Source organism: Pelophylax lessonae (assembly GCF_965119305.1).
Source record: "Pelophylax lessonae genome assembly, chromosome: 3".
NCBI lineage: Eukaryota > Metazoa > Chordata > Amphibia > Anura > Ranidae > Pelophylax > Pelophylax lessonae.
This window is the reverse complement of record NC_138770.1, coordinates 314,575,526-314,600,212: the sequence shown is the minus strand read 5'-3', so window position 1 is coordinate 314,600,212 and position 24,687 is coordinate 314,575,526. Positions and strand designations below refer to the sequence as shown.

The following is a 24,687-nucleotide window of genomic DNA, read 5'->3' as shown; positions in this document are numbered from 1 at the left end:
GCAACTTAAGCCTCTCAGCCCACCCGCGCCCATGATCTGCTGAATGACCCCCCCCCCCCCCCGGATATACCCCCCCCCCTACCTTCATCAAACCTACCGAGCAAGGAAGACCGGTAGATAGCGGTGATATTCCAGCACAGCCGATAACGAAGCCGGACCTTGCCGGATGCGAGGGGAGGAGACCTAGCAAGCCGTGTAAGCACACGAGCCGAGCGACGGCTGAAGCTTGAAGGCAGACCCTAGTCGAATACACGGCGGAGGATCAACCACCCGCACCCAGCCTTCCTGCCATACAATAGCCGACCAAGCCACTACAGAGAGAGAGGGGACTGTATCTCGGAGGCCAGAGGATGGAGGAAGCACGGCCAACCAGGGAGTGGTGAGAGGGCGAAAAGCCCGCTGTTTATTCTCTGATTCACTGAATGTGCACACCGACCATTACTCTGCTATTGTTTTTTTTTTGTTTTTTTTTGAAAATCTTTTTTATTGAGTTATGCACAAAAAACACAACAACAAAAACAGAACAAAACTTGGTGCGGGAAAAACTCTTCAAGGAGACATGTACTGGTGTGCTGCCTGCCACAGGCGGGGTCAATACAGTAAACAAGCATAGTCATACATTATGTGTCAACAACTAAACTGTAACACCGCTACTACACATCAGTATTCAAATGTCAGGACATAGAAAGCACCCAACTGCAGCCGCCACGCCAGGGCGACCGTACAGAGAGACCGTGAGCTAGTAGCCCATGGGCCATCAGAGCAGCAGTGCGGAGGAAGACTCCTCGAGCCAGCGTGTCCACACCCTGTCATATTTCTTGGGGCAACCTCTATGGCAGTATGTATCACGATACAGCGGGATGGCGGCGTCTATCAGAGTCCTCCATTGAGGAATCGTGGGGGAGGATCCCTGTTTCCAGCGGAGGGCAATATTTTTCCTAGCGTAGAAGAGTAAAAGTCCTAGCAAAGTGCGATCTGCCACCCTCGGGACAATGTCATCCAGGAGACCCAGAAGACCCAGTCGAGGAGACGGGGCAACCGGGACCCCCAGGACAGCAGAGGACACCGCAAACACCTTAGACCAGTATGGTAGAAGTTCAGGACAGCGCCAGAAGATGTGTATAAAATCACCCGGTGCATGGCCACAACGCCAGCACTCCGAGGAGTGGGAGGCATGTATCTTATTCATGCGATGTGGGGTAAGGTAGTCCCTGTGGACAATCTTGTATTGCACTAACCGGTCCCGAAGAGAGACCAGAATAGCGAAGGGGGAGTCCCAGATGTGCAGCCAATCCACCGAGTCCAGGTCCGGGACGTCCCGGGCCCAACGTGCGTGAAGGCCAGAGAGCTCCGGAGACGAGACACGGAGGAGATGAGCATGTAGCACCGACATCGCTCGTGCAGAGCAATCGTGACGCAGCACCCTCTCCAGATCTGACTGCACCAGCTGGGAGTCTGGGCCAGAGAATTGAGCTCCAAAAGCATGAGACAGCTGTAAAAAGTGGAAAAAGTAGGAGGACGGGAGATTACGATCCGAAGCCAACTGCGCAAAGGAGGGAAGGGAGAGACCACCCGTGAGGTCCGAGATCCTCTTAATGCCGCGTCTAGCCCAAAGAACCGGGTCCGGCAGTCCATACAGGTGGGGCAGGGAGGGGTTGAGCCACAGGGGGGCGTTGGGGGAGACAGCGGCGTCCGGATAAGCCTCCAACAACAACCCCTGCCGCCAGGCCCGGAGTGTCGTTTTCATGGAGGTAGTGAGACCGTGAGGGGCCCGAGGACCCCTGAAGAGCAGATGAGTCAAGGCCTCCACTGATCCCAGCACCGCGGCCTCCACCACAACAGCGGAATTAGACGCCTCCGGGCTCAACCACCACCCCGCGGTGACCAACTGAGATGCCAGGAAATATTTGTGGCAATCAGGGAACGCCAGTCCCCCCTGTGACAGAGGGCGCATAAGCGTAGCAAACTTGTACCGGGGAGGACTAGCGCCCCAAAGAAAGCCAGAAAACAATTTGTTAAGTTGACAAAAAAAAGACCTCGGAATCCAGCAAGGGGAATGGCGAAACAAGCAGGTAAGTTTAGGGAGAACCTTCATCTTTACAAGGTTAATCCTACCCAAGAGAGAAAGGGGAAGGCGCTCCCATGCCCTTAATCTGGCCCTAAGGCTCAGTACAACCGGATCTAGGTTGAGAGCAATGAAGTCCATCGGATCCCGAGACACCCGCACCCCAAGGTAGGTGAACGTCTCCACCCACTGCAAGGTGTGACTTGGACCAGTTCACCCTCAGGCCCGATACAACTGCAAAGGAATTCAACACCCGCAGGGCTCCCCCCAGGGAGGGACCAGCATCGCCCAGAAACAGCAGAAGGTTGTCCGCGTACAGGGCCACCCGCTCCTCCAGCCACGCCACCCGTAAGCCCTGGATGTGGGGGGAGACGCGGAGCGCCTCCGCCAACGGCTCCATGGCGATAGCAAATAAGGCCGGAGATAGAGGGCAGCCCTGCCGCGTACCCCTCCAAATTACTCTGCTATTGTTACATGCAGGTTGAGTAGCATAAAAGTGGTGAACTGTAGAGAAACACCGCATATTAACCCTAGGAGAGATCTAGCCGTATCAAAAGGGGACTGAGGGGAATCTTCCCACGGGTGGATAAAAAGCCTGGACCCCCTCCTATACCCCAGGATATCCCAGGATAAATAGACTCTCACTATCAGTCCCCCTCTAAGTGGCTTAGGATAAGAGACCCCTATAATTGAAGGTAAAACTAAAGCGCTGGGTGCGCAACCCCTGTTCCGGCGAGAATATACTTAAAGAAGGAATCACTACTATTGAGGATCCTTACAAAAGGGTATAAAGGATTGAAAAGAACATCTGAAATAAATACGCACTAAGTTTATACCATCACCACCTATTAAAAACCCAGCAGCGCACAAAGTCCAAGACATTTCTTGAAGTAAAAAAAAAAAAAAAAAAAAGAGACCCTCTCAAGCAATAACCCACAGATACACCGACTTTCAATCATCTAGAAGCGGTTGTATATGCTGCAGAGGCTTGTCTGTCTTCTTTTGGTGAAGCGGACCTCTTCTCCCTAAACCCTCTAACTATACTTATAAAATACTAAATATACTTATATGGCCTCAAGCTATTTACATATTAATGGACTAACACACAGGAGAGGCATAGCAACATTAAAAAGGAAATCCCAGTGAAAAAACATCCACCTGTTGATTAAAAATAAGGGTCAACTTACACCCCAAGAAAATTTTCTTTTCTTTACCAAGCTACACCATAGGAGGAAAGGAAGGAATCCTACCAGTGGAAGGGTATATCAAAGCTTTTGGGTTTATGATACTTCCCAGGGTTTACGGAAACAAGGAGATCGACAAATCGAAGCCCCTTAAAAGGGCGGAAGGACTGACTAAGATAATATAACTTGAAATAAGTCTGTACTCTACGCCTCCACTAAATATACACCAGTATATAAAGAATAAGCCTTGTTCGCAAGTAAAACCAGCTGGCCCCTCTCAATTAGGAGCCTTGCTTTGGCCGCACGTTTCTTGGTTCCAGAACACCAGAGAGGAGCTGTTGGAAGTTGTTCTCCGTCCCCTAAAACCTCTTAAATACGTTTACAGATATATTTGGTGTATCATATCGATATTGAACTAATATCTGTGGCAGGATAAGAGAAGGAGGATTGAAGACAAAAATGAAGAATAAGCAAACAAAAGAAGTTTCAGGGAAACCCCCAAAAGGCACAGCAAGTCCAGGTTCAATCAAAATGTATATGACACCAGAAGGAAAAGGACAAAGCCTACCGCCAGAGAGGCAACCAGTAGTAAGATCAAAACAGAACACAGAGACAAGTAAGAAAAGTAAAAGCCAAAAAAACAAGGGTGCAAGCGGAGAAGAAAGTCTAGAAGTATCAAGAGAAAGTATGCAAAATCCAGGGGATGAAGAAATGAGTAGGGAAGAAGAAATCAATGGAAAAGAACTCCCCCCATCAAAATCGGAGATGCGGGAAATGTTTGCAAGTCTCGAGAAATCTATCAAAACTGAAATGGCTACCCTTTATAGGGATATGGGACATGTCCTGGTGAGGGTAGAGGAAACAGAAGACAAGATAGTCCATCATGGAAAAAAATTGAAATATTTAAAGGAACAAGTTAAGAAAATGCAAATCGACCAGAGAAATATGGTATATAAAATGGAGGACCAGGAACATAGACACAGAAGGAAGAACTTCCGAATTAGAGGAATACCGGAGAAGGGACAAACAGAATATATTTAATCCTCTCTTGGGAAAAGCGATCACAGAAAAAATTGAAGTTGAGAGAATACACAGAATACGAAGACCAGCTAATATATCAAAAGAGAAAACAAGAGATGTGATTGTGAGATTCCACAAATACGAGACAAGAGCCCAAATATGGGAGAAAATGAGTGAGAGACCAGCATTAAAATATGAGGGTGAAGATATACAGATTTTCCCGGACCTGTCGCAAGAGACGATTAATAGGAAACGTATTCTGAGACCAATAGTAGAGGAACTAAAAAAATTAAACATACAATATTTCTGGAGCCACCCAGCTGGTCTGGGTGTACGGCGTGAAGGAAGGACTATATTACTTAGATTCCCTGAAGATACCTAAGCTTTTTGTGAAGCCTTAAAAATACCACTGATAGAGATACCGGGCTGGACAGACCAAGGACCCCCAGAAGAGGAAACAGACGAAGAAGATTGGACTCAGAGGAAAATGAAGAAAAAACAAGAAAAAACGACTAAAAAATGAAAAAGAAATGATGGGGGCGGGGGGACCTGGGGAGGGGGAGATTGGTAGAGGAGCGGGGGAAGGGGAGGAAGGGTAAATAAGGTAAAAAATGATAAATAATGGGCAGCTTTACAGTATTCAGCAAGCCTTTACCATTCTGGCCTAGGACTAGGTAAGATGGGCGGTAAAGGCGAGCATGGCCAGAGCCCAACCTCTGTAACCAGTCGATGGGAAAGGGAGAAGGAGACGTCGACAATCCTGGCCAAGGGCAGGGGGAAGGTCAGGCCCTCACAGGGGCAGGGAGGGAGGGAGGGGGGTAGGGGAGGCAGGGTGGAGGGAGGTTGGGGAAGGGAAGAAGAGTGGGAGGGACAGTTAGAGAAAAAACCCTTAAAAATTTGACTAACTCCGATAAGAAAGAGGGGGAAAAAAAAAAAAAAGAACCAAATCCTATAAGATACAAATCGACCCAAAGGAGCAAAACCCCTCAGGTGTACGAGATCATACTAAACCCCAGACAGGAAAGACGAGAAATTATAAAAATGAGAAATGGCAGTAATTAAAATATTATCTTGTAACGTACGAGGCCTGAACGCACCAGACAAAAGAAAAAAAAATCTTAAAAGAAATCAATTACTTGAAAGCAGACCTAGTCTTTCTACAAGAGACTCACATTTCCCACGCGTCTAATATCAGGCTATATTCACAGAGTCACCCTACCTGGTACTACACGGACTCCACGGGGAGAAGATCTAGGGGAATAGCCATTGGCATTGCCAGAGGCCTCAGATTTGCACTTGAGGAGAGATGCGTAGACCCAGAGGGAAGATACCTCTTTTTAAGAGGGAAAATAGGAGAGGAGGAAATTACCCTAGTAAATATTTATAGTCCTACTGTAAGACAAATAGATTTTCTGAGTAAGGTAATGGGTAAGTTAATGACGTTTAAAAAAGGGGGAGTGGTCGTAGCAGGAGACCTAAATCTATGCCTCGACCCAAAAATAGATACTACCTCAAAATCGGAAGGCATCAACAAAAACCAGAAAAATAGAATAAAAGAAAAACTATTAAAAAACCAATTAGTTGACATTTGGAGAATGCTCCACCCGAAAAGCAGAGATTATACATGCTTTTCGAATACATACAGAACCTATTCAAGATTAGATTACATACTAATAGAACATAGATTGATAGAGAGGGTAATCGAGGCGGAGATTGGGACAAGGACCTGGTCCGACCACACCCCCATTACCGTAAAAATAAGAATGGACAGGGAAAAGCCGAAGAGGGACGCGTGGAGAATTAATGAAGAGATGTTAAGCGATAAAAAATGGGGAAAAGAAATAGAGAAGGAGTTGGAACTCTACTTTCAAGAAAATGATGACAATGACTCGCCAAAAAATATGGTCTGGGAAGCTCATAAAGCATATATGAGGGGGATAATGATATCAAAAGGGGCAGAAAGGAAAAAAAGAAAAATTAATAAGGATAGACTCCATACGGAATTGTACCACCTCGAGCAAAAACATAAAAAAACACAAGACATATCCACATATAACTTGTTAGAGGAAAAAAGAGAAGAATGGAAAGACCTCCTAGATCAAGAAGTCAGACAGGAAATGAAAAGATATACAAAAGAAAATTATAAGGAAAGTAATAAAGTGGGAAAAAACCTGGCAAGAACCTTAAAAAAGAGGAAAGCGAGGAACTTCATAGACAGAATAAAAAATAAAAACGGGGATATAATCCAAACAACAGAAATCGCTAAGGAATTCCAAAAATATTATGCAAATCTCTACTCAGTAAAGAAAGAGGACACACAGGTTATGGAGCCGGACAGGAGCGAGAAAATTACAGAATACATCAGAAATGCAAAATTGACAAGGGTAGAGGAAGATAAATTAATAGCCCTAGAGAAGCCAATCTCAGAACAGGAAGTAGAGAAGGCCATTAAAGATACTAAATCAGGTAAAAGCCCAGGTCCGGATGGGTTTACAATAAACTACTATAAAAGATATAAGGAAATACTAATACCAAAATTAAAAGACTATATGAATGGAATTGGTACTCAATATGAGATGAGTAAAGACGCCCTGTCCGCCTCTATAACCGTCATCCATAAAGAGGAGAAAGATCCATTACTGTGCTCAAGCTATAGACCCATATCTCTCCTTAACACAGACACCAAGCTATTTACAAAAATACTAGCCACCAGGATTAAGAGCCTGATGAAGGAATGGATACATAGAGACCAAGCGGGGTTCATACCAGGCCGGCAGGGCCGAGATAATGGAATAAAAACAATTCTCCTAATTAATCAAATGTCAAAAAATAGACCAGCAAGTATAATAATGTCATTAGATGCAGAAAAAGCATTTGATAGGGTGAATTGGGAATTTATGTTCAAAACCATAGAAGAGTTAGGACTTGGCCCTATAATGTTATCCAGGATCAAATCCCTATACAACCAGCCTACCGCCAGAGTTAAGATCAATGGTATTATGTCAGAACCCTTCAAGATGTTTAATGGAACCAGACAGGGGTGCCCGTTATCCCCAATGTTGTTCGTGTTATCCCTGGAACCATTACTAGCAACTATCAGGAGAAACGTGAACATTGGGGGAGTTAGGCTAGGAGAGGATGAGTATAAGGTATCCGCCTTCGCGGACGATATCCTATTATATATAACCAAACCTACGATCACACTGCCAAATATAATAAAAACTATGAAATACTATGGCAAGCTTTCAAATTTAAAAATCAATCCAAAAAAATCAGAGATACTAAGTATAAACATTGACAAGCAAGAAGAAGAGAGGTTGAAAAATGAATTCAATTTTAAATGGCGCAAAGATGAAATAAACTATCTAGGGATTAAATTAACAGCATCCCCTGAGAAATTATATAAAGTAAACTTCCTCCAAATGTTAAATAATACGAGAGTAGAACTAAATAAACTATCCCCAAGAGTATTCTCTTGGATAGGAAGAATAAATACAGTAAAGATGAGAATCCTACCCAAAATACTATACATATTCCAAATGATCCCTTTCCCAATTCCACAAATTTTTTTTAAAACACTAAAAACGTTGATAACCCAGTTTATATGGAAGCACAAAAAACCAAGGATTAGCTACACGACACTAAGTAGAGAGAAAGGACATGGAGGGCTTGCACTACCAGATTTTAATAAATATTATTTAGCATCAATAACTACACGGGTGATAGAGTGGAGTAAACATTTTTGTCGATTTGTGGTGCCTCAAGTCAGGTGTGGGATTTTAAGGGCAGGAGTAAAGCGAGTAAACAATAGTGGTACAGTTTATAGATAAAATTTATTCACATGTATAATTATATACAGAAATTTGAGTGAATTGATGGGTAAAGTCCCATTGTGATAGTGAAGAGAAAGTAGTAGGTGTGTTTACACGTGAAAACGGTGACTTAGACAAGAAAAATAGATGGTCCTGCCCTGCTGTTCCTCATATCAAAGAATGGGAAATTGTTGCAGAGAGGGGCCTGATCGGTATTCCGACATGTTTCGGCCTGTAGGGGCCTTTATCAAGGATGTTACCGATTCTAGGAATAAGTACAATGCATTTGTCAGTAATAATAATATATAGTTGTTCAGATTAGATTATATATAGAATTGTACTATAACATACATATTTTTTGTCCACTTTCTGGAGTATTGCTGTTCCCAGACTTTCTCCGGGAGCTGCAGGAACAATGCTGTATTGGGTGAAAAAGGTGTGGTAGGGTTGTAATTTGAGCCACAAGTAAAAAACAACATGAAGGGTTGTTTGTAGTAAATAATATAAAGTATAATAATAATTACTTCTTGGGCCACGTTTTTCTGGTCCAAATGGTTCAATGTGGCTATGATATATAGATTTCCACATTGATAGAGATCATCTGTGGTGTTTGCACATTGATGGAGATCATCTGTGGTGCGGGGTATATAAAATTTAGTACATAGTAAAGGTAAAGGATGTGGTTTAAGGTAAAGTAGAACATCCTTAGTTGAAGTACTAAAAATTAAAAGTTTTGGAATTGTATAAAGAATTAGGACTTGGTTGAAAGATGTTTGCACATCTTTTCCAGGTCTATGCTTACGCTTTGTAGAGGGGTATTGGTGTAGTATCACAGCATGTTGCCTCCAGGTCCTGTCCTCCTGCGATCCGGGAGAGACTGAGGATCTGGAGGTGTTCCCCGGCCTTTTAAAGGCTGTCGCACATGCGCAGTGATGTGCTGTGTGACGCCTATGGGCGGTGTCCGTGGTCTGACGGGAGATGCGTCTGCGTGCGGCAGATGCGGCATCCCTTGTAGCCGTGCGGACGTGCCCCTACGGCCGCCGACACGGAATGCAAGCCGCAATCCCCAAAGGGGATAGTGGAGGGTACAGGACCGACCAGTTGGCTTAAAGATGCCCCGATCCAAAAGGGGATCCGGGGCTTTCCGTGCCGGGAGTTCCTGGAGTTCTGGAAATGAGCAAAAGAGGTGGACGAACAGTATCATAGCAATATATGTGATATATTTAAGGTGATACACTGTGCAGAAGTGTAAACACCAGTTAGGTACATATAAGGAAAAAATTAATAAAATAAACAAGACATGGTATATAGTAGTGTCTTAGTGCAGCAATATAGTAGTGAAAGGAGAGGGGATGTGAGATGGTCTGGATCGGGTCAGGGTGGGGGAGGGTTTTTTATGGTCAGGTATCCCCGCATCATGTTTTGCGATGTATTGGAGGTTAGGATGGCCAAATGATGGCTAGATGGGAGGTTGATCCAGATAGAAGTGGGTTTTGTTGATGATGAGTTTAGTCTTTTTTGCCGGAAGAAAATCCTGGGAGGAATGGACGATAACTTTGAGCTTCATTTAGCCCTGGTGGGGTAGTAGCCTTGAGAAGTGTAATCCAGCGCATTTCTAATTGTAGCAACGTTTTGTTCCAGTCCCCGCCACGTAGTGGGATATGGATCCTGTCCAGGGCCATGAAGTTAATTTTTGGCATTTTGTAGTTGTGGTTGTCCCTCGCGTGTCTGCCTAGTGGCACATAGAAATTGCCAATGTGCATGGTTTGGAGGTGTTGATTGACCCTTTTCCCAAATTCCTGTCGGGTCTTTCCTATGTAGAAGGACCCGCATTCGCAGGTCATCATGTATATTATTCCTCTGGTTTTGCAGTTGCAAAAGTGCTTTGGTTGGAATGGGTCTCCATTCGGTAAAATAGTATTAGTTATTTGACGGATGACAGGGCATTGGGCGCAGTCTCCGCATGGGAAGGTGCCTTTGTTCTTGCATGGGTCTCTTTTAGATCCTTCCTGGAATTCACTGCGTACTAGTTGTTGTTGGAGGGAGCCTGCTTTCCTAAAAGTAATAGGTGGATGGTGTGGTAGGAACTTAGAGGTGCTGGGTTCTTCCATGAGGATGGGCCAATTCTTTGTAAAGATATTTCTGATTTCCTGGTGTTCGTTGGTGAATCTGATAATAATGCGAGTATCAGTTCCAGTTTTGGTGGGTTGCTTGTTTTTGAAGAGAAGCGTTTCTCTGTCTTTGTTGTTGGCCCGATTAAATGCCTTGCGTAGTGAGGTTTTGGTGTAACCTCTTTCTAGAAATCGGGAAGTGAGTGCATCGGCTTCCAATTTGAAGTTGGCTGGGTCATTGCAATTTCTCTTGATTCTGAGGTATTGGCTGTAGGGTATGGAGTGGATGAGAGGTTGTGGATGAAAGCTTGAGGCATGGAGAATGGAATTGCCTGCTGTCTCCTTTCTGTAGAGAGTGGTGGAGATTTTTCCTGTGGGGTCTTTGTATATTAGGGTATCAAGAAACGATATTTGATGTTTGTTATACGACATTGTAAAAAACATGTTATATTCGTTTTGGTTCATCTTAGTTAGTAAGTCAAGTATCATGTGTTCTGGTCCGTTCCATATAATCAATATATCGTCAATATATCTTTGCCATATGAGAATCTTGTCAGTATAGATGGTGTTTTCTTCATTTGATAGGAATTCTTGCTCCCATGAGCCTAAGTAAATATTGGCGTAAGAGGGCGCGCAGCTGGTTCCCATCGCAACCCCACACGTTTGGATATAGTAGTTGCCACCAAATGTGAAGACATTATAATTGAGTATGTATTGTAGCATTTCTGTGATGAAAAGATTGAAGTTTTGGTCACGTTGATTGTGACAGCGAAGTGTTTTTTCGATTATTTGTATTCCTTTAGTATGGGGTATGTTATTGTATAGGGATTCCACATCAATCGTAATTAAGTATGTTTCTTCTGGTATGGTGATGTCATTAAGTATTCTGAGAAGATGAAGGGTGTCTTGGGTATAGGAGGGCAGGTCTTTAACATGAGGGCGTAGGTATCGGTCAATAACTTTACTCATGGACTCTGAGATGCTTCCGTTTCCGGATATAATCGGTCTTCCGGGTGGGTCATCTATGTTTTTATGCAGTTTAGGTAATGCATATAATGTCGGAGTTTTGGGGTGTGGTGTCCTTATGTATTCCCATAGGTTCTGGGAGATGGTACCTTCCCGGAATGCGTTATCCACTTTGGTATAGAAAATTTGATCGTATGATTTGATCATAATTGGGGCGATCTGTTTGTAGCATTTGGTGTTGGAGAGTATTGTATGGCACATATTTTTGTATTTTTCTTTGCTCATAACAACTACATTGCCTCCTTTATCAGATGGCTTAATGATAATTGTGTCATTATTTTTGAGTTCTTGAAGGGCTCGTTTTTGTTTGTTGGTCAAATTGGACATATGTTTTTTCTCTCTGATTGCTTCTATGTCCTTGGTGGAGTGGAGTAAACAAAAAGACGAAAAAGATTGGGTAAGAATAGAATGCACGCTTAGTATGGCACACTTAGCAAAAATTATTTGGATACCCCCGAAGTTTAGAGAATTAAATAGCAACACACATAATCACACGACATGCCCTAAAAATATTGGACATGATTCATTTAAATGAGAACTGGAAACACAATTCACCTTTGATACCGCTTCAAAACACCAATTTTTTTGCACCTGGAGAAGGTAGGAAATTAGGTAATTGGATAGAAGATAGGGACGCCCGGTTAGGAGAAATAATAGATCAAGGGAGACTCTTACCTTTTGCAGAATTAAAACAAAAAAAAAAGGAATGGAAAATAAATGAGTGGAAATACATGCAGCTGAGGCACTTTGTTGCTACCCTACCCCAACCACTAAGAGACGCGAAAGACCTAAGACCCTTTGAACAGATGTGTGTATCGGATAGAGTGGCCAACAGTGTCTCTAACGTATATAAAATCTTGCTTAAAAAAACAAAGGAGATAAGTCCCTCATTAAAAGAGAAATGGGAGAAAGATCTGGGACCATGTAGTAAGGATATTCTTTGGGATAGAAGTCTACAGCTTGTACATAGGTCAGCGATCGACACAAACACAGAGGAAATGAACTACAAATTGCTCGCAAGGTGGTACAATACCCCCGATAAATTGGGTAATTTCCAGAAGGAGAATTCAAGAGACTGCTGGAGAGGTTGCCAGATGACTGGGACAATATCCCATATCTGGTGGGAATGCCCAAAAATTAAAATATTTTGGAAAGAAATCTTATCCTTGATAAAAAAAAATTACAAAAAAATATATTCCAGAAGACCCCTGGACATGCTTGTTCCACGGAACGCAGATGTCAGTGAAGCAATATAGAAAAACACTTCTGCCCCATTTACTAAACGCAGCCAAAAGTCTTATCCCCTTAAAATGGCAAAAAGAGGAGCCCCCAACAAGAAAAGAATGGGTGATTAGAGTGGAAAAAACAAGAAAACTGGAAGCCTTAAAGAATTGGGGAGAGGAGGACCAGGGGAGTGAGATAGAAATCTGGGTAGAGTGGCAAAACTTTAAGGAAACAGAGGAGTATAAAGAAATAATAGGAGAAGGTTTGATAGTAATTCAAGGGGAGTAAGGGGGAAAAAAGGAGGTTTTGAAGGGTTTAGGGGTAAAATGTTTAAAGTGTATTGGAATGGACTTTCCTCCAGAGAATGGAGTGGTGAAATGTTTTCTTCCTTTTAAATTGTAAAATTTGAAAAATTTAATAAAGAAATATATATAAAAAAGAAATCAATCAGCTTTCATATATTTTTGCCAAAGCTTAATTGAAAAAGCTGATGTTAGAAGCGGATTGGCTACCATGCCCAGCTGCTCCATATTTCACACTATCCAATTTTATTAACTCAACCCCCATGGTTTGCAAACATCTAATCTGTTGCCCCTTTGCAGGAGTGATGATGAAGTCACTATTTCAATATTCTGTAGTAAATAAATCTACCATAAAATTACACGAATGGTTGATAAATGGAAAAATAGGGTCCTGTCATAATCCTAATAGATGTTCTCGGAGTTGTAGTTAAAATCACTGTTGGTTTTTAAAATGCTATGTGTTTAATCCATCTGTAGGTTCCCTCTGATAGCAGCCTTTCACCTTTTGTACAAGAGCCACATGCCAGTTGTGTACCACACAGTTACTCACATGAAGTGTCCATGATGTGTGACCTTTCTCCTGGGCAGTACATCATTGTGCCTTCCACTTACTTGCCTAATCAGGAATGTGACTTCTCTGTATTCATATCCACCAAGATGGAGAGGTAAGTGCAGTGTTTATATTGCTTCTGTTGTTAACTTGTATAAATTCAATGTGCCACATAGAGCTACTACCAGTTTCAATATATTAAATGTGAAGTTAAAAATGTTTACTGTTGAATTATGGTACACCGTGTACCAGCATAGTGCTTTTTTTCATCCCAGCATTGATTTTGTGCACCAGGCACGCCTACTTTGCAAATCCATGTACCTGCTAATTAATGGCGAAAAAAATTTGGTGCTAACCAAGAAGACCTGCGCAAAGGATATATTTGACACCAGGGACTTCTAAATATATTTGTGTATTAAATTATGAATTTATAAATAACTTCCGGGAATTGCTTCCACACTGCGAGCTGCAATCTGAACGTAAAAACGTGAAAATTGATAACAAAAGTGAAAATTGCGCTCAGCAATAAAAAGTGCTATTGGTGCATTAGTGTATAGGTGATGAATCACAATCTATAAATATGCAAATACAGTGATATATAATAAATAAATAATGGCATTCATTAGGCTAAAAAGTCCTTAAAGTGCTCTGTGCAAACTGTGCAATTCTAATCTCCAGCAGTCTTGGATTTGATGGTAACCTCCACCACAAAACACCTCCACCCAGTGGTCATCTGATCCCCCTGATGACGTCAGCGTGGCTGACGAAACGTGCGTCGGGAGCGTGAGACCGTAGAGTTCCGGTGAGGTGAGGCATGGAGCGCGAGCGGCGTCTCATCCACCAGACCAGCTGTATACTTTGTACTACAGGCGCATTAACACCGCTATGATGTAAGTGCAATTTATCTTTTAATAAATCCATTATCAAACGGTATTATACTATTGGAGTTTCCTTTATCTTTCTTTGCACCCTAAATGTCTGGAGATCCGGAACCTTGTCAAAGCATTTGGGCAAAGTCCTTTGAGGTGATAACAGCGATGTGGATAACCTTGAGCCAGTGTGGAGTGATATGCCGTGTTTGACCCCCTGTAATTAAGGGGTCATCGCATTCTGGTAAGGAGTATATTATCTGACCACTGGGTGGAGGTGTTTTGTGGTGGAGGTTACCATCAAATCCAAGACTGCTGGAGATTAGAATTGCACAGTTTGCACAGAGCACTTTAAGGACTTTTTAGCCTAATGAATGCCATTATTTATTTATTATATATCACTGTATTTGCATATTTATAGATTGTGATTCATCACCTATACACTAATGCACCAATAGCACTTTTTATTGCTGAGCGCAATTTTCACTTTTGTTATCACCTGCTAATTAATAACCAGCTCTCCTGGAGTTCCTTCTGTCTGAGCTTGGGAATGTTCAAGTCAGTGCATCCTAGTTCTTAGCATCCTAGCTCTGCCCATCTAAAATGGGGTGGTTGTGTTTCTTTATATACATCAGGGTCAGACCTAATGCACATACATGCACCTACAGCATTTAATGTAATAAAAATATAGTAAGAAGGCTTCGTTCACATGGGCATACTACAACATACACCCCATCAAGGGCTCTGTTTACCTGCATGGGAATGCTTTGGTATTTCGCGCCTCCCTGTGCAGGCACTCCCGTTTTTGTCTATGCAGAAGCTGCATGGACACAGCCGCTGCTCTCTGTTTGACATCTGTGCGGGTTCACGGCCCCCAATTTATTGGGACAGTGGCTGTGTCTGTGCAGCTACTGTATCCCAATTTACATGAATGGGACTGCTTGTATGGGTATACATAAAAAAACTGTGCATCCCCTTGCAGTTAAACATGGCCTTTGCATATGTGTACATTGTTTTACTCCCGTGTGAATAGGGCCTAATTAGGTTCTGAAAACTCCCTTATTCAACAAATTATGGATTTTGGCTTCACATGACAGTTTTGACAACCCGACCCACTTTCAAACTTACATTTTTAAGGCTTACTGTTTTTGTTCACATGAAAGCCAATTAACAATGGAGTTACCCACACAGGGGTGTTTTTAGCATTACCAGATACAAATAAAATATTCAACTTCCTATTCATTTCAGTTGCCCAGCTTGGCACCCTGCCTGTTCAGACAAAGTCTCTTTCTCGCAAGACGGTGTTAAACAATCATTACCATCAAATGTCAGTCTGATCACAGCACTGGTCTGTAGGGCTACTCTTTGTGTGTCCACACTGCCATGCTGCCTCTGCAGTACACCTCTCCTCAATAGGTGCCTGACTGAGTGGAGACTACAATCTATTTTAAAATAACCTTGTTCTTTCCCATGTAGTCTCCTGGAAGCAGGGTGGCCATACAGGAACACTTGCATAGTGGTCCTCTAAAAACTTTGTCTAAGGTGGGTTATGGTAAATTCACTCAAAATCCAATCTTCTATTTTTTTTTTTTCCCTACTTTTTTCTATTTTAATATGGTCACAGACATTAGCATTGCGTTTTTTTGTGTTTTTTTGTTTTACTTGTTGCCTCTTTTTTTTGTTTTTAAACCATGTAATTTTTATTAAGAACAAAAAAGTCAATTTTTTTTTTATTTATTTATTTTTTCAAAACGTTTGTTTTCTATGATAAAATCAAATAGTAAGTTACAGACAACTGAGCATAAATGCAGTCCACTTCAATCACAATATATATCAAAATACAGTAGAAAGGTAAAAGAAGACCTTTAATTGCAGTCAATATCCAGGTACTAAATATGCATTAAATAGATCAATGAGCACAAGTAATGGTTATTGATTTTCCCTTTAAAGTTATTTTGTTTTCTGGATACAGGAAGTCCTTCAAGAGCCAGGAGATTCTTGGGAAAATCCTAAATGAGGTGAGAGAATGCATTTCTAATGCACGTAAATGAACAAACATTGGAAGTAACTTCTTTTTGGAAACTTCAATTTAAATTGACAAATGGAACTATTTTTCAGTGTAAATGTAACAAGTGCACACAGCGCAAAATATATGTGAGTGTCTCTATTAAATCACTATGAATAATGTAATTTTTAACACCTGGGTGACATTGCAGAATAATGACTGTATGGCCTCATTCACATGGGGTATACTACAGCGTATGCTCTTGTCAAGGCCGCGTTTACCCGCATGTGGATACACGTGCAGGCAGTCCTATTGCTATCAATTGGGACTCAGCAGCTGCATGGACACAGCTGCTGCTGCTCCCAATTTGACATCCATGTGGGTGCACAGCCCCAAACACACTGTTTGGGATTGTGGCCATGCACCTGCATCCACATGGATGTCAAATTAGGAGTAGTGGCTGTGTCCATGCAGCCGCTACATCCCAATTGACATCAGGGGGACTGCCTGCATAGGGATGCACTGAACACATGTGCATCCCTGTGTGAGTGAACCTGCCCCTCATATGGGTGTTGTATGCCTAGAGATGGTAAGGCCTGGAAAAATTGGGTAAAAAAAAAAAAAAAATTCTGTTTTTTGTTTAAAATTTTTGGGTTTTTTTCAGAAAAATAAAAAAAAAATAGTATGGGATGTATTCTTTTACGATGATAATATATCTGATATGGTATTCAGACTATATACCATGAGGACCTTAATTAAATAATTATTGCAAGTTTTCTTAGCTGAAGACAAGCAAATACTGTAATACGACTCAAGTAACACTGTACTTCTCAACACATTCCTCATACAAGAGAAATGTGTATTTCTGCCACTAGGGGGCACTGCAGGTAAAAGGCTCCAGATTGGTTTGCTTCTGGGCTCCATCTTGTACCTTGTACTATTGGGTGATTGTGAAATGTGTATTTCTGCCACTAGGGGGCACTGCAGGTAAAAGGCTCCAGATTGGTTTGCTTCTGGGCTCCATCTTGTACCTTGTACTATTGGGTGATTGTTGGGATATAGTAGATGATGATTTCTGTCCTCTCAGACTTTTTTGACAGGTAAGGAGGTAAATTTGTCTGACAAATTAGTTTATCTTCATAACCTTTAAGTGATTCCTATTGTTCTCCACCATAAAAACATAATGTTTACCTGTAGTCTGGTTCGTAAATTGGCTTTTCTTTTCCTCCTTTCAATAAAATGATGAGACCAACATTTAGGGTTCAGGAACATTTCCACAGTGCAATTTCTGTAGAGAGCAAAGCTGCAATTTATGGATTTAAAGGATACGTTTTCCCTTTTTTAAACATGTTACATGTTCCAGCAGCTTCAGCCTCTCTATTTCCCCCCCCCCCCCCGTGACAGCGGGTGGGCACCTACCCAGGGCGTCCACCGTCCTTGTTTGAAAATAACGTGGCCATATGGGGCTCCACCCACCCTTCACGTCATCCATTCATAGTCAACCAACCATCAATGTCTAAAGCACTGGCAACAAAATTGAGTACACCCCTAAGTGAAAATGTCCGAATTGGGCCCAAAGTGTCAATATTTTGTGTGGCCACCGAAAATTTTTTTTTCAGCATTGCCTTAACCCTCTTGGGCATGGAGTGCACCAGAGCTTCACAGGTTGCCACTGGAGTCCTCTTTCACTCCATGACGACATCATGGAGCTGGTGGGTGTTAGAGACCTTGCACTCCTCCACCTTCTGTTTGAGGATGCCCCACAGATGCTCATAGGGTTTAGGTCTGGAAACATGCTTGGCCAGGCGATCACCTTTACCCGCAGCTTCTTTAGCAAAGCAGTGGACGTCTTAGATGTGTGTTCAGGGTCCTTATGTTGGAATACTGACCTGCGGCCCTGTCTCCGAAGGGAGAGAATCATGCTCTCCTTCAGTATGTCACAGTACATGTTGGCATTCATGGTTCCCTCAATTAACAGTAGCTCCCCAGTGCCGGTGTCAACGAGTCTGTGGTAGTGAGCCCTTATAGATCCCCAGCTCAGGATTCCCCAGGGCGCGGAGTCTAAGCCCCAGCCTGCTTCTTCACCAGGGCCCCTGATGGTGGGTATGGACTTGCAGCAGACTGGAACCAGGTCGCGGCCCCCAGGTAGGCCCAGCTGAGGATGTGGAGACCGCTGGCGTGTGCTGGGTAAACAGGAGACTATAAGGAGATCCAAGAGACAAGCCAAGGCCAGGACAGGCAGCAGACGAACATAGACGGAGAAAGGAAGCCGGGTTGGTACACAGATCAGATACAATAACCAAGGGATACACGAATGGGAGCTCAGAGAACAGCAATGTTGCTCAAGCAAGGGGCAGTGCACTGAGCATGTGTATATATAGGGAAGCATACAGGGAGGTGACCTAGGAAGTAATTGACAGGAACAGGATATAACCCACAGTGGAGCAGGCAACGCCCATAGAAGCCCAAACACCACATGTGAAGGGAAGCAAGACAGAAGCACTGCAGCAAGGCGGTAAGAATATACAGACAAAACTATAGGCTAACTTGTGACAGCGGCAGAACTCATGCAACCCCAGACCATGACACTCCCACCACCATGCTTGACTGTAGGCAAGACACACTTGTCTTTGTGCTCCTCACCTGGTTGCCACACAAGCTTGACACCATCTGAACCAAATAAGTTTATCTTGGTCTCATCAAGGACATGGTTCCAGTAATCTGCTTGTCTTCAGCAAACTGTTTGCGGGTTTTCTTGTGCATCATCTTTAGAAGAGGCTTCCTTCTGGGACGACAGCCATGCAGACCAATTTGATGCAGTGTGTGGCATATAGTCTGAGCACTGACAGACAGACCCCCCCACCCCTTCAACCTCTGCAGCAATACTGGCAGCACTCATTCGTCTTTTTTCCCAAAGACAACCTCTAGATAGCATGCTGAGCATGTGCACTCAACTTCCTTGGTCGACCATGGCGAGGCCGGTCTTGGCCACTGTGCTGCAGCTCAGTTTCAGGGTCTTGGCAATTTTCTTATAGCCTAGACCAGTGATGGTGAACCTTTTTGAGCCCGAGTGCCCAAACTGCAACACAAAACCAACTTATTTATTTCAAAGTGCCAACATCCATCGCCATGCAGCTTCTCGCTGTAACGCTCCGGCGTTTGTTTAGTGAACTGGATTTGCAGCTGCAGAATTTCCACTCAGTAGTCGTGTAGAGATGTGTTGAATCACCATATCCAACTCTCCAGACTCATCATTGTGGCCCAGCCTGCCTCAGCATGCAAATATACAGGCACTCAGATAAGATGTTCCTGGAGTGATAGGTTGTATACAATAGTATAGAGGTGATGTGCTGAAAGGACAGGCGTGAGTAGTGATAGCAATGATAGGCACTCAATAGTAATGTTCAGGAGTGTTAGCAGATGGTGATAGATAGTATGCAGATAGGTTAGCAATCATGTACAAATAACAGGTGGTAGGGGACAGCAGATGAAGTGTACAGGAATTGCTACCTCAGTGCAAGGATATAGATGGCAGTAGACTCAAAAGCTAGCAATCTATGTAACAGTGCAGATGATAGAAATAGTAATGCATAGATAGCAACAGTCCTTAGTATGCAAGAGTAGATAGTGTAAGTTGATAGGAAGGAATCCCCTGTGGGGTACTTATCACTAGTTGGTTTAGAGAGATGAGGGGTCCGGTAATGAGGTAAGGATCAGGTAGCGAGATACAGGATCAGTAGCGAGATACAGGAAATAGCTGGAGGCTTCGGCAGCGTCAGACAAGGCTGTATAACAAGCGGTTTGCACGAACACCTTGTGAGTGAAAGCCAGCGATTGAAATAGCCGCTCAGAGCGGCGCCTAGTGATGGCGTCATGAGAATTAAAGGGACAGGTAGCTATATGCGTTCCACCTACCTAAATGGTGGAACGCAATGCGGAAGAAATGGGCTGGAAGGGTACCGAAGGTACCAGAATCTTACAGTACCCCCCCCTTAAGGCCGGCTCCGGAAGGCCTATAGCACTGGTCTCTCCGGGTATTTGGAGTGGAACCTTCGTATAAGCCTGGGAGCGTGAACGTCAGAAGTATCCAACCAGGTGTCGTCTTGGGGTCCATAGTTTTTCCATCTTATGAGATATTGGAGTCTCCCTCTGTGGATACGAGAATCCAAAATCTCCTTAATCTCAAATTCTTCTCCGCCCTCAACTTGTACTGGAGGGGGAGGCGAGATGGTAGGTCTTATTCCTTGGTTGGGAACATGTGGTTTCAGTAGCGACACGTGAAAGATGGGGTGTATTTTAAGATCTGCCGGTAAGGTGAGTTGAACTGCAGCTCTCCCAATGAGCTTCTCAATTGGGAAAGGTCCTAGAAACAAAGGCCCAAGCTTTTTACTGGGGATCTTTAACCTTAATTTTTTCGTAGATAGCCAAACGAGATCCCCAATAGCATATTGAGGAGAAGGTCTTCTACGGAGGTCGTAGTACCTTTTTTGTTGGCTATGAGCATGTGAGATGGTGGTGTTAAGTAAACCCAGAGAGTCTTTTATTTGGGTAAGATAGAGGCTACTGGGTTACTTGATGGCAGGATGCGTGGTGGAAGAAGTGTGGGATGAAACCCATAGTTTAGGTAGAATGGACTTTGCTTAGTAGTACTGTGGGTTGCGTTATTGTAAGCAAATTCTGCCAGAGGGAGGAGGTCCACCCAATCATCCTGTAGGTATGAGGTGTAGCAACGCAAATATTATTCAATGCACTGGTTGACTCTTTCAGTTTGTCCATTGGTCTGAGGGTGGTAGGGAGAAGTAAGTTTTCGCTCAATTCGTAGTATATGACATAGAGCTTGCCAAAACTTGGAGATGAACTGTGAACCTCGGTCAGATAAGAGTCTTTGGAATTCCATGTAGCTTGAACACATGTTTCACTAGTAATTCCGCTGTTTCCTTAGATGAAGGTAGTCTGCGAATAGAAATGAAATGTGCCATCTTTGTCAGATGGTCCACTGACACTAGAATGGTAGTAAATCCTTTGGAAGGTGGTAATTCTACTATAAAGTCTAAGGACACAACTTCCCATGGAACTTTGGGTATTGGTAGACTGCAAAGTAGACCAGATGGTTTTGTAGTGTCAATTTTGGACCTTGCACAGATGTCACATGCGGAAACAAATTTTTGTACAGACGTCTTCATATCAGGCCACCAAAATTGCCTGGTGAGCAAATTGAATGTCTTAGTCATACCCATATGTCCTGCCATAGGTACGTCATGTGATAATGCCAAGATCTTGGTACGCATACCAGGAGGTATGTAGAGTTTGTCGTTAAAGTAGAGGAAGCCTTCTGCATCAGCACTTAGTTGTGGTGGTGGTGAATCCAGTCCTATACTGTGCAGAATCTCTTCCTTCAAGGAACGAACAACACCAATAATACGGTCATGGGGTATTATAGGAAGTGAAGGGATTTCGGCGCAGTTATCTTCGGTTAGCCGTGATAGCGCATCCGCTTTTTTGTTTTTGTCTGCAGGCGTGTAGGTCACTAGGAAGTTGAATCTTAGGAAGAATAATGACCAACGTACCTGCCGGTGGGAAAGAGTCTTGTTGGTCTGAAGGTATTGGAGATTCTTATGATCTGTATATATGAGTATTGGCAATCGAGTACCTTCAAGTAAATGTCGCCAATTTTCTAGTGCCAATTTTATGGCAAGCAACTCTTTTTCACCCACTGGGTAATTCACCTCTGGGCTACTTAGTGATTTAGAGAAAAAAGCAACTGGGTGGAGTGGTGAAGTATTCGTTGGTCGTTGGGAAAGAACTGCTCCTACAGCCATATTTGACGCATCTACCTCCAGGATGTATTGGAGGGATGGGTCTGGATGGCGTAGTATGGGAGCAGAAGTGAAGCTTGATTTTAACAAGCGGAAAGCTTTATTTGCTTCTTCAGACCATTTGAATGGTTTCTTTACACTTGTAAGTTGTGTGAGTGGTCTCACAATAGAAGAGAAGTTCTTGATGAACTTCCTATAGAAGTTTGAAAATCCAAGGAATCATTGTAATGCCTTACGAGTTGTTGGTACAGGCCAATCCAGTATACACGATATCTTGCTCATATCCATCTTGATACCGTTCTTAGATATGATGTATCCTAGGAATAGTACTTCTTCCTTATGAAATAGGCATTTTTTCAATTTTACGTATAAATTGTGTGCGAGTAATCTGGATAGCACAAGTCTTACATGTTCGGACAAGGACTGAGAATAAATGAGTATATCATCCAGATATACCACAACACAAACATCAAGTAAGTCTCTGAAGATGTCATTTATGAATCGCTGAAATGCTGCGGGAGCATTACACAACCCAAAAGGCATCATTAGATATTCGAATAATCCGTATCTGGTTCTGAATGCCGTCTTCCACTCATCCCCATTACGGATTCGGATGAGGTTGTATGCCCCTTTTAGGTCCAATTTTGAAAAGTAGGTAGCTCCGCGCACTTGTTCAATGAGTTCGGGAATGAGAGGTAAAGGATAACGATCCTTTATCGTAATGGTATTTAATTGCCTATAGTCAATAATAGGCCTGAGACTTAAATCCTTATTGCGGACAAAGAAAAGTCCTGCAGCTGTGGAAGAAGTAGAGGGTCTAATAAACCCTTTCGCTAAATTCTCATCCAAGTATTCCTTGAGATGAGAAAGTTCATCCTGAGAAAGAGGATAAACATGACCGAAAGGTAGTTTACTATTAGGGAGTAGATCAATAGAACAATCGTAGTCCCTATGGGGAGGCAATACTTGAGCATTTTTCTCAAGGAAGACTTCTGATAGATCCTGATAACATGGTGGTGGTGAAATTTCATCTGACACCATGGACAGGATTTTTTTATATGATTGAAGGTTACACGTGGTCTCGCAGTAGTGAGAGGGGAAGGTTAAAGTCTGTGTTTTCCAATCAATGATTGGTTGATGTATGTGTAACCAGGGAAGTCCCAAAATAATGGGAAAATGGGGTGAAGGTAATACATCAAAAGTGGTGGTCTCAGCATGAGACTCGTTAGCAGTAGCAAGGAGTGCTTGTGTCTGATTGGTAATTGGACCAGAAGATAACGGAATACCGTTAATAAAACTAACAGAGACAGGTTTAGATTTTGAAATAATAGGTATTTTATTTAAAGCAACAAAACTAGTGTCAATGTAGTTCCCACAAGATCCTGTGTCGATCATAGCCTTGGTGGTGATCCTATTGTGGTCCCACTGTAAGGTCAAATGAATAAAAAGATAGGGATTAGAAAAAGAAGTCGTTAATCCCCCCAGCAAGACATGTGAACACTCACCCTCTTTTTTGCGGACAAGGGGACAGACGCTTATCAAATGATCCGGGGAGGCGCAGTACATGCAGAGATTTTCAGATCTTCTCCTGGCTCGTTCAGTAGACGATAATGGTGGGCGTATGGTTCCTACCTCCATAGGAGTAGGGTCAACGGGCGAAACCCGAGAAGGATTGGATAATGGTACTCCCATTTCAGCCTTTCTTTCTCGCAGTCGCCTGTCAATATTGATGCTGAGTTGTATTAAGGCATCCAAAGTGCCAGGTAAATCCGCTCGGGCGAGCTCGTCTTTAACGGCTTCTGATAACCCGAGTCTGAACTTGGTTCGCAAAGATGCATCATTCCACCCTGAATCAAGGGTCCATCTTTTGAACTCTGCTACGAAGTCTTCAACCGGTCTCCTTCCTTGTTTTAAAGCCCTCAATTGGCTGTCAGCAGTACTCTGCCTATTTGGGTCTTCATATAGGCTAGCGAGTTCTGCTAAAAATAAAGGATAGGAGTTAAGAAGAGGGTCATTTTTCTCAAAGAGAGAGTCTGCCCAAGCCCGTGGATCACCCGACAAATATGAGATAGTGGTGCAGACTTTAACCACTTTACCACCGGAGGATTTTGCTGTCTTCCGTCCAGGCCACTTTTTGCGATTCGGCGCTGTGCGACTTCAACTGACAATTGCGCGGTCGTGCGACGCCGTACCCAAACGAAATTTCCGTCCTTTTTTTCCCACAAACAGAGCTTTCTTTTGGTGGTATTTGATCACCTGTGCGATTTTTACTTTTTGCGCTATAAACAAAAAAAGAGCGTTTATTTTGAAAAAATAACAATATTTTTAACATTTTTTTATATGAAATTCCCCCCAAAAAAGATGTAAAAACCAATTTTTTTAAAAATTCTTGGCCAATTTGTTTTATGCTACATATGTTTGGTAAAAAAAATCGCAATAAGCGTATTTTGATTGGTTTGCGCAAAAGTTATTGCGTTTAGTAACAAAGGGAAAGATTTCTGTCATTTTTGGTGTTTTTTTTTTAACGCGTAATGGCGGCGATCTGCGATTTTTTTTTTTTTGCGGGACTGCGACATTGCGGCGGACAGATCGGACCCTTGACTGACATTTTTGACACTTTTGGGGGTACCAGTGACATTACTGCAGTAATCAGTGCTATATATATGCACTGTTACTGTAAAAATGACACTGGCAGGGAAGGGG

The 24,687-nt window shown here is 42.9% G+C and overlaps 1 protein-coding gene across 1 annotated transcript in view; it reads left to right on the top strand.

Moving 5' to 3' along the window:
• Positions 1 to 13,481, top strand: part of CAPN10 (calpain 10) — an 84,319-nt gene extending 70,838 nt beyond the window's left edge. The window contains exon 10 of the mRNA XM_082252572.1: positions 13,222 to 13,481. Within this exon, the coding sequence (XP_082108698.1) occupies positions 13,222 to 13,413 (192 nt within the window). The 3' untranslated portion in view covers positions 13,414 to 13,481. The remainder of the gene's footprint in view (positions 1 to 13,221) is intronic.
• Positions 13,482 to 24,687: the final 11,206 nt, after the last annotated feature.